Raw genomic sequence first — 13,953 nt, forward strand, 5'->3', positions numbered from 1 at the left:
AGTTTTAGAAGAAAGGGAATGTTGAAAATAAGGACTGTTTGCATTGCAAACAATGGGTTCCATAACCATGCTCTCCCCTCAGCCCATCTTCTGGCTCAAGATATTTAAATCTCTTCTCTAGTGACAACTCTGAAGCACAGGCAGGATCCCACCACAAGAGAAGCAGGACTTGTGCTCCCCACAGACAAACATCAAAGTGCCAGCATTATTCTAAACTAAACTAAATTACAAGAACTACCCAGTTCTCCAAGGGGAACGACCACCCCCCTTGCTTGTATATGGGACCTGTAATAATCAGCAATAAAACAGAGACTTGTAAACATTAGAAGCTTACAAAGATGGTTTATATAAGATCATTTCTTCAAGACTGAACATACATATGCCATCAGTCCAGGCTGGAACACTTTTGTGCACTCACCCATGGCCTGGCACAGGATGTCCACGTCCTTCTCCACCTCAGCCAAAATCATGTTCTGGGGTTCAGCCGTGAAATAGGGAGGTTCTTGGGGAAAGCAAACAAAAGTCAACAAGCAAAGCCACAGCAAAGTGAAAAACAGGTGCTCATTAAAAAATAGTCATCACAGAATCTCTCCACAGGTGGTGTGTGTGGTACAGGGGGGTTACGAACAGATTTGTTTATCCAAGTTTGCCTCTATTTGGAGGTGGGGATTTTTTGGTAGCAAAAGAATAAAAATAATAATAATAAAAGCCTGATGATTTTTGCTATGCTGAGTAAGAATTCCAGAGTCGAGTCAATGAAGGCAGAGATTTAGGGGGTCTGCACTGCAAATTAATACTCAGAGCAGGGGCTACTTTTTATTTTATAGGACTGAATCATGGAACATGTTAATTTTTTGCTTAGAAAGGCACTCCCGAGAGGTTTATAAAGGTTTATATTTACAATGCAACATTTTATAGGATAGCTTGCTTCAGTATCTAGATTGCATTTCACCTCAGCACGGCATGAAGCATGTCAAATAAAGTGCCATAGCATGTCACAGAGTCAATATCAGAGGACAAGTGCAGCATAATTAAAAGAAATTCCTCTCAACTGTTTTATTTCATGAAAGCAAACAGATTAAATGCTTTAATTGAAGTTATAGTAATAATCATAAAAATCCCCACTTTATCATTAGGGCTAAAGAAAAGATATTAGATGTTTAATTAAACAAAGACCAGACTGCAGAAATTGCAGAGTATGCTGGCATGTAACTCTTTCTTCTATGCAGCATAAAATTGAAGAGCATCATGTCAAAGTCCCAGAGGCACTAAGGTTGCAGTCATTATCATGGTAACTAAAGACTGTCATAGTTTGTTCAATGCAATTATCATCTGAGTACAGCTTTTAGAAGGATTTTACTTGATTATAAATACAGTTCTCAACTAAACTCACTGCTAAGTTTTAGAAAATACAGAAAAGGCAACGCAAGTAGCTTGTGAAGCCGAGTTATTTGCATTTCCATTTTAAGGAAATTGAGTATGTTTTAAAATATGTAGGAAGCTGCAAGATCCAAGGTCATCTGAACTGACCTCCTCTCAAATCTCTTCACCAAACATGACTGAAAAAAAGGAATTGTGGTTATATTATTGCTAGGGCATCAGCATTTTAATAGATAAAATCAAAATCATATAAATATGTCCTGCAAAATCTTGTTGCTACCTGTGGTATAGCAAGCGTGCCTGTCATGGCACAGGGGTGACATCAGGAGGCACCAGGTTAGAACAAAACCTCCCTTTTCCTAGCAGCTCTTCCCTCTCACTACAATAAAATACTTGCTTGGGTGTACAGAACTGGGGTCTCATCTGAGCACCAATGGATATTACAATTCTGTATTCATTCCAAATAAAGCCAATCAATATCAGTCTTCAGCACGCCGTGCAGGGGAGGAGGGGAGGTTGCAAACAGCCTGGAATAGTTGTTTACCCAGCAAAACCAATAAAAATAAGCTACCTGATTTATTATATTCTAATAATACACATGTGTTAACATTATTGATCCTCAGTGCCTAAATATAAAGCTATTAATAAACATGCATAATAAGCTGTGATTTATTGCATATGATCTCATACGTTAATCTCAACAACAAATTGAAAAGCTGAACATTTAATTGAAATTCACTGATGGCACACACTTTGACATGTTTGATCAGCTAAGTTGCTGAGTCCTCTGCAATTCATCCAAGTCCATGTTTTCACTCTGAGCACTCTCCTTCCTCTCACACCATCCTCCAAACCCTGCCTGGTGTTTTCCTTGTGCTCCATTTCTCTGGATGTTAACTTCTGTTTTCCCAAACTTTCAGCCCAGTGTCCTTATCTGTGTGTCCTGTCTGTGGCCACATGTCCATCTCTCAAAATAAAATTTGAATCTTTCCTTCTTTGAAAATTTGATGTGAATGTGAGGTGAGGACAAAGCAGCACTGGGCCAGGAATGCATCCAGACCCATATTCACAAATCCAGACATTCCCTTCTAAGTCTGAGCTTCCTCTCTGAATGCCTCTCCACTCACTGAAGTTTATCTTTTGTTTAGGGAGGTCCTGACTGCACCTTTCCTTTTATAAAGGATTCTGCCCTTAAAGGTCCAATCTCTAAACTCGGCAACCTTCAGCCACTCTCAAACTTTCTCCTGGATCAGCAACATACTTTCACACCAGTGATAAATTTGCAAATTTATCTTCACTGTGGGCCTCCAGTCCGGCTGCAAGGCATTTAATGTGACCTCAAATATGCTGGTGGTTCCATGACCTCTGTTTCTGTGCTGCTGCTGCTGCACAGCTCCTGCAGTTACACCTGGCATATTTACACAGTTGTCTTTCCCAGTGTCCCTCCCAAAATCCTAACCTGCAAGCTGTGCTCCTTCCTTTAAATCCCACACAGGCTGTTTGTCACCCTCAAAGAAACTTCTGACATGAAGAGATGCTTAGGGGAGCAGGTATCAAGCAATGAATTATGTGACAAAGAACCTGAAGTCAGTGACAACTGTCACTTAGCAAACGGGATGTGTTGCTATAAAAAGAAGACTCGTATCAGTTTTTCTGAAAGAAGAACGGAGAAATAGAAACAGACAAGACAGAAAAAGAGCAGGAACAGCAGAAAGATGCAATTTAAAGGCCACAGGCAGATCCCAGAGGACCTTTGGTGCCAAGAGATTTGATTTCTAGTCTTGAAGCCCAGACTCACCTTCTCCCCCAGACTAAAGTCTGCTGAACTCTGTTCACAGCCACTCCAGCAGCTGGAAGCATTTCCAAAACCTGACACAGAGACCACAGCTGCTCACAGACAAGTCAGATCCTGGTCTTGAAAGATAAGCACTGATACAGAAAACATTCCAGAAGCAATTCTGCAATTTATGGCCTGTACTAACTAAAGATTGAGACCAGCCTGAGTGGGATGACAAAGCTGATTGATAAGGGAATTCTGGAAGATCCAGAATAGCACATGGACAACAGCACCGTGGTAAAGTCTAACACATGTGGAAAACTAGCCTTGGTGGTGCAAGGAATGAGGGAATTCCAGGAATACCGGTGTAGGGATATCCTAAGGCGTTCTGAGGCAAATAGGAGAATGATTTCATACAGAACCTCACAATGGCTGGGGTTGGAAGTGACCCCTGGGGATCATCCAGGGCAGGCTGCAGGTGTGTTTTTACCAACTCCAGAGACTGACACTTCACAACCTCCCTGGGAAGCCTCTTCCAGTGCTCTGTCACCCTGCAAAGTAAAGAAGTTTGAGCTCTCTCTGTGCAGGTTTTCCACACCCATGTGCCATTCACCAGTAGCATGGATGCTCTAAAGGTCCTGTGGAGCCTACAGAACTCAGGCTGTGGAGGAGACAGCTCCACTTACAGGTGCTGGGCAACTGGAACCTCAGCTCCTCACTTTTCAGAGGTGTCAGATGTATCATCTGCACATCAGGTTTTGTGCCCAAGGGCCTGAATGCCCAGCATTAACTGCAAGGGAGAAATTCAGAGGATGTGAATTTGGGTTGTACAGCACCTGGTGAATGACTGTCAGAAAGAGGCCATAAAAACGCAGCAGTATTTATAGGGGTCAGGTGGCATTCTGAGGGGGCATTCTGGCTGGCTGTATACATGACTCCACTGCATATTTATAAGGCTTGGTTTGAATCACACAGTATGAATGTAACATTTATTGTTGTAGGCAATAATCATGTGTTGAAATTTAATATGTGTGGTGAAATTATAATGTCTTCCAAAGACTATAACATGCCAGACACAAGTCCCCACACATGGCCATTTTTAGGAATGACAGTAATTTGCTGGTATCAGGTCAAACATTTAAATGTTCTGGAAATTATAGAATCGCAATAGTTAGAATAGGAAAGGACCCATTACTCTGAGTTCACCCTGCTGGCATTGTGGCATGTGGCAACGAGAGGGGTCACAGCCCACATTAGGCTGAAAGAAACAGATAGTGCATTGTTCAGATACTGTATTGTGTTTGACTGATCTTCACTACAATGTCAAGTACAGGCAAGGGGGGAAAAGAGTATTTGAATATAAGTGTGTGCTTTTAATAGTTGTTGAGGGTTTCGGGGTTTTCTTGCACTCCAGACATCACTGGAAAGATGTCTCTCAGAAAAGCCCTTGGGAGCCTGCAAAATCTGATCCAGTTCTCACTTCCCCCATGCAGAGTTACATGGTCACTGATTTTAACATTCAAAAGATAGCAGTCAGCATCCATTACATACCCTTCAAGCTGCACTGGAGATGTGTGACCTAATCCTAGATACACACATGAAAGTCAGAAAGAACAGAGAAAGCCCCAGGGGTTCCTCCAAAGCTGAAATTCCTGCATCTCTCAGAAACTCAGGGCAGCATATTTAATAGGAAAATTGAGCCTTCAACATGGAAGCCTTCCTCCAGCATTACCATAAACTAATTTATTTGGTGAATATCTTCTAAAGGAAGAGGAACTGGAACCTTGACAGCCCCTTGTAGGTACAAAGTCTGTAACTCCAGACAGGAGATCAGACCAACCATGCTGGGAGAGAAGCCCCATTGTGGATGCAGGTACAGCAGCCTCCTTGGAGCAGGAAGTTTCTTTGCATGAATATCAGGTTAAAACAGAGAGAGATGAAAAGATCCATGTGGTTTCTTGCTGCCCCTACTGCGAGCTGCAGTCTGTGTGTTCTGAAATAACAGCCTGGGGAACACATGTCCTGTCTGCAGGGCTGAAAGGAGGAAGAACTTGTTGGGAATAGCAGAAACAGAGCTGGGCTGCCCAGAAGTCCCACTATTCCCTGTAAGATAGGTCCTGCTGCATTTGGGCCCAGGCAGAATATTTTTGTCCATCCTAGAACCTTTGAGGCTTGACAAATCAAAAGCTGCCAGTATTTCTTTCCTTTGAGCCCAAAGTGTGATTGGGCGAGTAGGAAGACATTTCATATTATAGTTTCCCTGAAAACTTATTATTTTCTTACACAGCAGATGAACACGGTCATTAGGATCTTCTCTTAAGTGCCACACATGAAAAATTCTTTCCGCTGCCTTCAAAGAAAGCATCTGCAGTGCTTCAAAGTGTCTAAGTCTAAGTTTCAAAGTGTCTAATGGCTGGAGCCACAAGAGCTTCTGTTTCCAGAGGTCTGAGCACGAGGCACCCAGGTGCTCACAGCTACAGAGGGAAATGACTTCTGCTCTGGATGTTCTGTACACACAACACAAATTCCTGGGCAGCAGAAATGCACAAAGAAGACCCTTCAGCATCTGGACACTCTTGGAGAACAGGGAGGGAGTCCATGTAAGAACCTTGCCAAGTGGACCCTTCAGGCCAACACTGGAACTTTTCTGATGTGTTCCTGAATCCTGTGGTCCTACACAGCTGAATTCTCCCAAGAAGAGAATAGCTTGTCTTTTAATGTAGATCTCTGGGTACAAAAATGCTCCATGAGAAGGGAAGCCTCTCCCGGGACTCTGTCTTATTCATTTGCATTCCTTTGGACAGACCAACAAGGCTTCAACCTCAGTCCTGTACAGCCACTCATCATGCCAGGCCCCTCTTGCTAATTGTTTTTTCTCATTTTGTTCAGGTTTTATTTTCTGACTACCTGTAATTTAAAGAGCAGTCTGGATTTCATACAGTGGAAGAGTTTAGTTCTCTATTTTCTTAAGCTCCTAAAATTCATAATTTCCCGTAGAACAGTCACTTAAGAAATGACTATTGTCATTTGTCACTAAAACTTGGAGAAGTGGAGCAAAAGAATTTAAGATTATCTCAGCTTTCAAATTGGTTTGTTCATGGGAAGACTCTTTAAATTACTTAATCTTCAAACTGTTAGTGATAAAACAAATGTGCTCTTATCTAATCTGCAACAAATCTTTCCCAAACTGTTACTCTGCCAAGTGAGGAACATGATACCCCTTAAAAATTTATAACAACTGCAGCTAATAAAACCAAGGTTTGGAACCACCTCAGTTTATCTTTTCTGGAACAATATGAAGATGTCAGGGAGCTCTTTGCCACATTCAGAAGAAAAGTGCAGCATCACACAACTAGAGGATTTTCTTCTTGTTTATGCTGTACTATTCTAATACACTGGAGAGTCAGGTTTTTTGAATATTATTGTGATTTTAATTTACAGACCGAGATATATCCTCAGAAACATCCAGAAAAACTTATGAGATAATACTGTAGGTCACAAATAATAATTTGTTGAGTAGATGTCTTTGTGCTAAGTTTCAGTGCCTTCTAATAGAGCTCTGGTGACCATCTGAGCCACACACAAATTGTGTGACTTCTCTTAGCTGGGAAAGTCAAGGACTGATATACTTGGAAAAAGGTTTTAATTAACTCAGTGTTTGTGACATCTTTGATGCATCTTTTTATTGTTACCCCTGGTCCACCTGTTAATAGTAATATATTTTTCTCTATTGATCCAGAGAAGCTCTCACAGCCATGCTCTTGAGGGGCTGCATTTGATTTCTCCTGTTCTGCAAACAAACCTTTTATTTTAAGCCAATTTCCTTTTTCTGTTAGTCGAGACCCCTCATTAAGTCCATGCTGTGTTACTCTCCCAAGAAGTACAACTCATTATCAGATCCCAATCAACACATCTACACTACAAATATTTTATGCATGCAAATGGACAAGCATTCCTGATTCTCTCTAAATACTGCCCCCATGGACTAGGAGAGATACACTGCAGAAAGCCTTAGGTTTGAATCTTGTCTGCACTTTCCTCTAGAACTTGTCCCTTGACTAATTAAATGACAGCCAGATCCATCCAAGAATTCTAAAGCTGAATATAAGTTATGCATTAACTACTAATCCTTTGATTTGGCTCCCTGTTTACAATTAGAGATCCATCCTGCAAGCTCAAGAAACTCATAAATAAAGAAATCTATCAGGCTTTGCTGACACGTTGAGTAAACACCTGCATCTGAAGTGTCGTGTTCCATCACAAGGAAATAAAAGTAATTGGTAACAAATTTGTTTCTGCTTTCTTTCATCTGCTTGTTCTTATCTACAGACCTTTTCATAACTTCATTCCCTGACAGCCTCCTAAAACTGCGTAGGAAATAAATAAAACATTTTAAAATAAGAGAGTAGGTAAGCTACTAAAGCACTGCTACCTTAATATGATTCCCCAGTGATTATTTTTCAGTTTTACTGTAACTGTATTTAAGAATTTTTTACATTAACCAAGAGGCTGCTTTAAGTATTTCATTAGGCTGGATCTGACATCACAATGACAAAGGCAAACCAGCCACAACAAAATCTCATGAAAAAGGAAGAGTTTAAGCAAAACCTATAAATAAGTGAAATCCATTTCTGCTCCTTAAAGGGAAGGTAATAACTCCAAGAAAGAGAGGGCAAAGAAAGAGACTGGATCCAAACTTTGTCCAGCAGGCAATAAATATAACAGACACACAGTGCTCCAAATGAATCTGGAATGGAGCTTTGCAGAGGGAAGAGCTGCTTTCCCACTTAACAGCAGCTACTTCAAATTGCTTTAGCAGAATACAGATCATATAGCAGTCTTTAAAATTGTATTTTCAGAAGGCTCAAAGATGGAAAGAATCATGGGCTGCATTCCCTCTGCAAAGCTCCAGGAGTGCCTGTGCCTGAACCCTGAGCAACACTGGTGGCACTGCCAGGGCTACAACCTTCCCAGGACCCTCTCACAGATAAAAGCTTGACTTTACACAATCACCTCTGGCTGCAAACACCTCAGTGTCCCTAGTCTAAACCACATTTTTTAGTCTAAAAGTCCTAAACCACTTCGCACTACGTGAGCTGTGCTAATGTGCAGAATTTCAGACGTGCCAGGAACCACCATTTGCAAATTCCAACCTCCTGCCTACAGCAGCTTGGAGGAGAGGGGGTGCTGGAACAAAGCAGGGAAAGGCAGCAATGGCCCCTTTAACAGTATTAATTCCCAAGTTTCCCTGGGAGCTGAAGGTCCAGCAAACCTTTCATGTGCTTTAATGGCATTTCCCTCCCTGGCTGTTGCCTCAGCAATGCTCTGTGCCTGCAGAACGTCCTTGGACCCAACTGGCACCCGCAGCTCACGAGGCACAGGAGTGTTCCTAAAAGCCTTCTTTCAAAACTACAGGCACTTGACATATGAAAACTGGATGTAAGCAAGCCAGGAGTTAATCAGGATTTAATGCACCTAAAAGCCAAGATAGGGAAGCTGCCCATTATGGATTTTACTACTGTATTTCTCAAAATTCCCATTAAATGTATAGTTTCACAGGGGATTTACAATCACAGCAGTGTTTAAAAAAATCTGTTTGATGAATTTATATTAGCAGGGAAGAACGGCTGAATTAATTTGGAAGATAACCCTCCTTCACCTCCTTTGTTCTGTTCTCTGAAGGAAGGTTCAAATGTAAGGTCAATGAAATATTAAGATATCAATTTTATTTCCTATTATACCTCAGCCCAGAGCCTTTTTTTACTAAAAAACACACTGCCTTGAGAATTACCCAATATAGAAAGGAAAGCTTTTGCTCTTGCTGGCTCCTCTGTGCTCTCTCTGAGCCTGGCTTCACAGAAGTACATCCCCACGTCAGCAGAGGTCGGGTTGGTGACAGTGAGGCGTCTCCCAAAGTTGCTGATGCCACTGGTGATCTTGATTCCATTTCTCTTCCAGGTCACACTCAGCCTCTCAAGAGGTCTGCCAAAAAATACAAGAATAAAATCATAGAACATATATATTACAGAATAATCGCTGTGTGCATATATATATATATATATATATATTTATACACATGAGGAACAGAATATTACAGATTATAAAACTTCTTTAAGTCTTCCTCTATCCCCAAAACACACTGTTAGAAAGTAAATGCATGTATAACTTCTACACATCAAGGACTACAGACTACTCAAGTGGCATTATGCAAGTACAGCTAATTGATACAGCAATAGAACTTAAGTGCTAATAATTTGATTTCTCCAAGCAAAAGGAGTAAATACTGCTGTGGGAATCAGCTGCATGGGAAGTGCTTTCATTACAACTCGATTACCAAAACAATATTAATCATATCAAGAACATCTCTGCCCTCAGAGGGGAAAGTAAATCAGTTGGTCTTATCACCCAAGGACTTCAACTATTCACTTCCACTGAAATTCAATGCTGTTCTAGGCCAACTAGATGGAAACATAGGAGGAATGCTGTGAATTCTGTATTACAGTGCATTATGAACAGCTGAGCAATAATCACTGCAAAATGACAGTGCCTGAAAAAATGACTTCAAAGGAGATCCTCACTAAATTTACTTACTAGGAAGCATCAGCTGTTCAACAGTATCACCTCTGCTGTTGGTAGGCAACAGGTGAAATGTTATTAACTCTCACCGTAATTTTTTCCTTAAGATAATGTCTGCTGCTTGAACAGAACTTCTTTTCCTTTCCACGCGAGGACCAGGTGGGAAAGCACCCCTGCCTGAACCCTCACTCGGCCACAAAAATCAATTTAAAGCAGTAATGTTGGACAAACAAGATCACTCATGAGGTCGCTCGGAAGAGTGATCATCCTGCTTCAATCTCCAAATTAGTAACAATAAAAATAATGAAAATAACATCCTCTGTCCTTGCCTAGAAAGGACAGAGTCACAGGGGAGCTGTGGAGGTGTTCCCTTACCTGGCATTGGCCACGCACTCCAGGGTGGCCTCGCTGCTCCCTGCCACCACGCTGGTGTTGTGTGGCTGGATGACCACGGCAGGAGCCGTGCTGTCCCAGGGGCTGCTGGCACCTGCAGGGACACAGACACACCTGGTGAGGCCCCAGTGACAGCCAGGGCTGTGACAGTGAGGGTGCCACGTCCCAGGCACTGCTGCAAACGGCACAGGTTGGCACGGCTGCTCCCTGCACTGTTCCAGCAAACCCGTCCCTGAAAACCCACAACTGCCTCCTGCCCTCCATCCGGGAATGTTCTCACAGACAAGCAAATCAATTAAGCATCCTAAAGGTTTTCCATTGTCGAGCGCTTTTATTTTTATCAAACTCTTGCTGACTTATATTTTTAAGGCCTTTTCATGTTTTGTTTAATCTTACCCCTTCCACACCATTTCAAAAGACTTTGCCAATACTCATGTTAGTTCTTTAAAAAGATTTTACACACTGGGGAACAAATATAAAATTAACAAAGCAGCATATCACAGCAACTTCAATCCCCTTTTCTTATCAGAAAAGTAAATAACCCAAATCTGTTACCCTTTTGTGAGGCTTCATACTGTAAATAATTTAGCTTATGCAACAGTCAGCAGACACTTAAAAAATGGTAAAAATGCAGCTTGTAAATTTTCTCTGTATGCATTTAGTAAGTGAATTAAAATACCCATGTATTCATAGGTACTTTGCTTCAAGCAACTCATTTGGGAAAGAAAAATTAGCTATTTTTTAGCTTGAATAACAGAGTAATAAAATTTTCAAAGATATGGAAACCAATAAAAAAATTACAGGGAAAAGTAATGAAAATAAAGCTAAACTGATGGAAAAGCAAGCCAGTTCATCAAATGTTTTCTGCACAGGAGGCCAGTCCATGCCCATTACACAGCATGGGAAATGGGAAATGTGAGGTATGGACCCTAAAATTTAAGGTAACTCCCTAAAGAACAGAAAATGGTCAGAAGACTTTTTTGCTTAGATCATACCCAGCATGCCAAAAGCCATTTGACATTGGATTTCACTTGCTGGATAGACAAAGGCTTTGGTCATGGGCTTCAGAAAGTTCACAAGGTTAGCAGATTCCTCAGTGACAAATCTTTTACCTTTGGATATTTTTCTAATTGACAGCAGTTAGTGTAGTACAGGAGATAAAAGTGTGGCGTGTCATTTTAGAATTTAAAGAATATCACCCACACGTCTGAATAAATTCAAGCATTCAAGAATAATACTTAAAGTGTAAGCACATATTTATTTCGTCCCCTAAATATGCTCTGTCAACCTGACACAGCATCTCTATGAAACACACACAGGATCTCAAAACACAAGCTGTTAGTAGATTTTACACCTTCTCATCAACATTCCTGGAAACACAAAGCCATCAGGTAGAAAATCAGTTTTCTAAGATTTCCATGCTGATCTTATGGGTAAAATTTCATGGCAGAAGATTTCCAGACAGCAATTTAAAAAGAAACCAAAACAAAAACTAACCAAACAAACAAACAACGAAAATCCCCCAGAAAACAAGAGCTGGTCAGATTAGAAGCTTGTTACTGATGAGAAGAAATCACCTCAGCATCACTGCTCCCCACCACTTCTGCCCAAGATGAAGGTTCACAACAGTGAATGCTAAAAGATCAACAAACCAGTGACTAATTTGGCAGTAATCATTTCTTATCTCCATCTGGAAGAGAGGAAAACCACTTGTTCGACTTATCAGCTCCCCACTAAAACCAGACAAAGAGGAGAAGTCAGCTTTGCTGTGACTCCCATCACCCCACACAAGTGGTCCTGTGTGCACCCAGCAGATAAGAAAGGAAATAAAAGTGCACATTCCCCATCCTGCAACCAGGAAAAGGCAGAGATTTCTTTGTGACTGTAACAAAAATCTAAACAAAGCATGTGTTTGGTGTTATTTTGTACCATCCCTGAAACAAATTTATTAAAAGCAGGCTCCTGCTAAAGGTTGTGAGTGAACTGAAAAATGATGTGGGACAGAGGGCTCATGAAAATGGTCAGAACTTGGATTCCCAGGAACACAGCTACAAAGGTCAGCTATAGATATAACAAGCATATACAGAAAACAACAAATTTTCCAAGTATTACCTGAACAGTATGGAGGCAGCATGATTATTCCTATTTTATATTCAAAGACAGCTCAAGTTTCCCTTTGCAGCACTAAAAAGCCCCTTCCCATAAATCACTCTGGCCTCAATCTTGCCAAATCCAACTCCACAGGGACATTCCCAGAGCTCCCTTTGCAGAGGGCAGTTTGCAGCTTTGTTTTATGGCTAATTGAAACACCAAAGGAGGATCTTAGCGCTATTTTTAGAGTAAAAATCTCAATAGGGCTGTAAGTTGGGATCTGTGCCTTTCAGAACTTCATCTTTTTGTAAGAAATCCACAAGTTGGAGTATCAGAGTAGCCAAGATCCTAATGGAGATAAGCAACACTGGTATTTTGTTTGGATGATGGGATGTGGCAGATCAGCTTTCTATCAGGCTGGGGAAGGCAGAGAGTTATTGCAAACAACCAGATAATGAACAACTACCCAGACTTCCCAAGTGTCTCATCCTGCCTGTCAATAAAGCCACTCCATCCTTCTCCTGCCTCCACATGCACCACACAGATGTGATTTTACTTGACTGATGCTACGCAAAAATCCAATGCAGAATGTCATTGTTAGCAAACAGACATTTTCTTTTAAAATCCTTTGTCGAAAACAATTGAATTTTTCTCCTTTTCACTGCTCTTTTTTTTTTACTTCATCAGACTTTTGTTGCCTGAGCTTTCTAGCACTTAGCTGTTTCTGGCTTTTCATCACCTCTTCCTTTTCCTTCTCCTCCTCCCCTCCCTCAGCTTCTCTGCATTCATCTCTGGCCATTTTCCCCCCTTTTACATCCCATGGTCCCCTAAAGAAGTTTCCCACTATTTCAGAACTGCTCAATTTCTGATGTATGCTTTAATGTAATGATTGAACTTCAACTTCTCTGAAGGAAAGATTAAATACACTGAAATGGGGAAGTAATACAAATGCACATGAGAACAGAGTGACAGTGAGATGAATCTGCTATTAGGGAACCACCATTCCGATCTATATTCTACCTTTTTGGAAAGAGAAGGCCTTCTTTCCTTTCCATCTGCTTTCTGAAGCCTCCTCTCAGGTAAGAAAGCAAAGCAGCATTAGGGAAAACCACTGACCCCAGAAGTGGAGCCAGAGAAGCCTCACTGTCAGACATAATCAGTCTGGGGGGAACCTGGGGGAAGCTGCAGAGACAAGGCTGAGTGACAATGAAAAACACTTAAGGGATGTGCTCTTAATCTGATTTTAGCCCTTAATAGATGAGTGGACAGAAGGGCTGCCACAGGCAAGAGTCCTAATCCAGCAAGGACTGTCCTCCAAAAGAGAGTTCACGCTGCTTTGTTTTCCTTTCTATCCATTTTAGCCTCCCAGCATTTCCAATCTCCCCTTTGCTTCTAAACTTTCTCATTTATCACTGTCTGAGCCATTACCAGGACCTACAAGGGCCCAATACCTGCAGAGCCTTCAGGACTGCATTTTTGAACAGTTTTTGAAGCAGGACTGTGGGGACACCTAAGACTTGCACTCAGGACAGGAGGGAGTTCGTCCTTCAATCCTCCAGTGGTTGCCATCTCCAGCTGCTCATGAAACAGTTGAAATGCTGCCATTTGCAGCCCAAGATATTAAGGTAAATTGGCACTGATATTATGTTTTCCATATTAAACTTTTGTTTGGTTATTTTTTTTAAAGAACTAGGAAAAGGTGGGGGGGGAACGGGAAGAGACAAAATAAAATTGAA

The 13,953-nt window shown here is 41.3% G+C and overlaps 1 protein-coding gene across 1 annotated transcript in view; it reads right to left on the bottom strand.

Moving 5' to 3' along the window:
• Positions 1-13,953, bottom strand: part of SDK1 (sidekick cell adhesion molecule 1) — a 384,821-nt gene that overhangs the window by 140,786 nt on the left and 230,082 nt on the right. The window contains exons 6-8 of the mRNA XM_062503303.1: positions 10,109-10,220; positions 8,949-9,139; positions 419-502 (exon numbers count right to left, since the gene is read on the bottom strand). Coding sequence (XP_062359287.1) covers positions 419-502; positions 8,949-9,139; positions 10,109-10,220 — 387 coding nt within the window. The remainder of the gene's footprint in view (positions 1-418; positions 503-8,948; positions 9,140-10,108; positions 10,221-13,953) is intronic.

Source organism: Cinclus cinclus, chromosome 16 (assembly GCF_963662255.1).
Source record: "Cinclus cinclus chromosome 16, bCinCin1.1, whole genome shotgun sequence".
Lineage (NCBI taxonomy): Eukaryota > Metazoa > Chordata > Aves > Passeriformes > Cinclidae > Cinclus > Cinclus cinclus.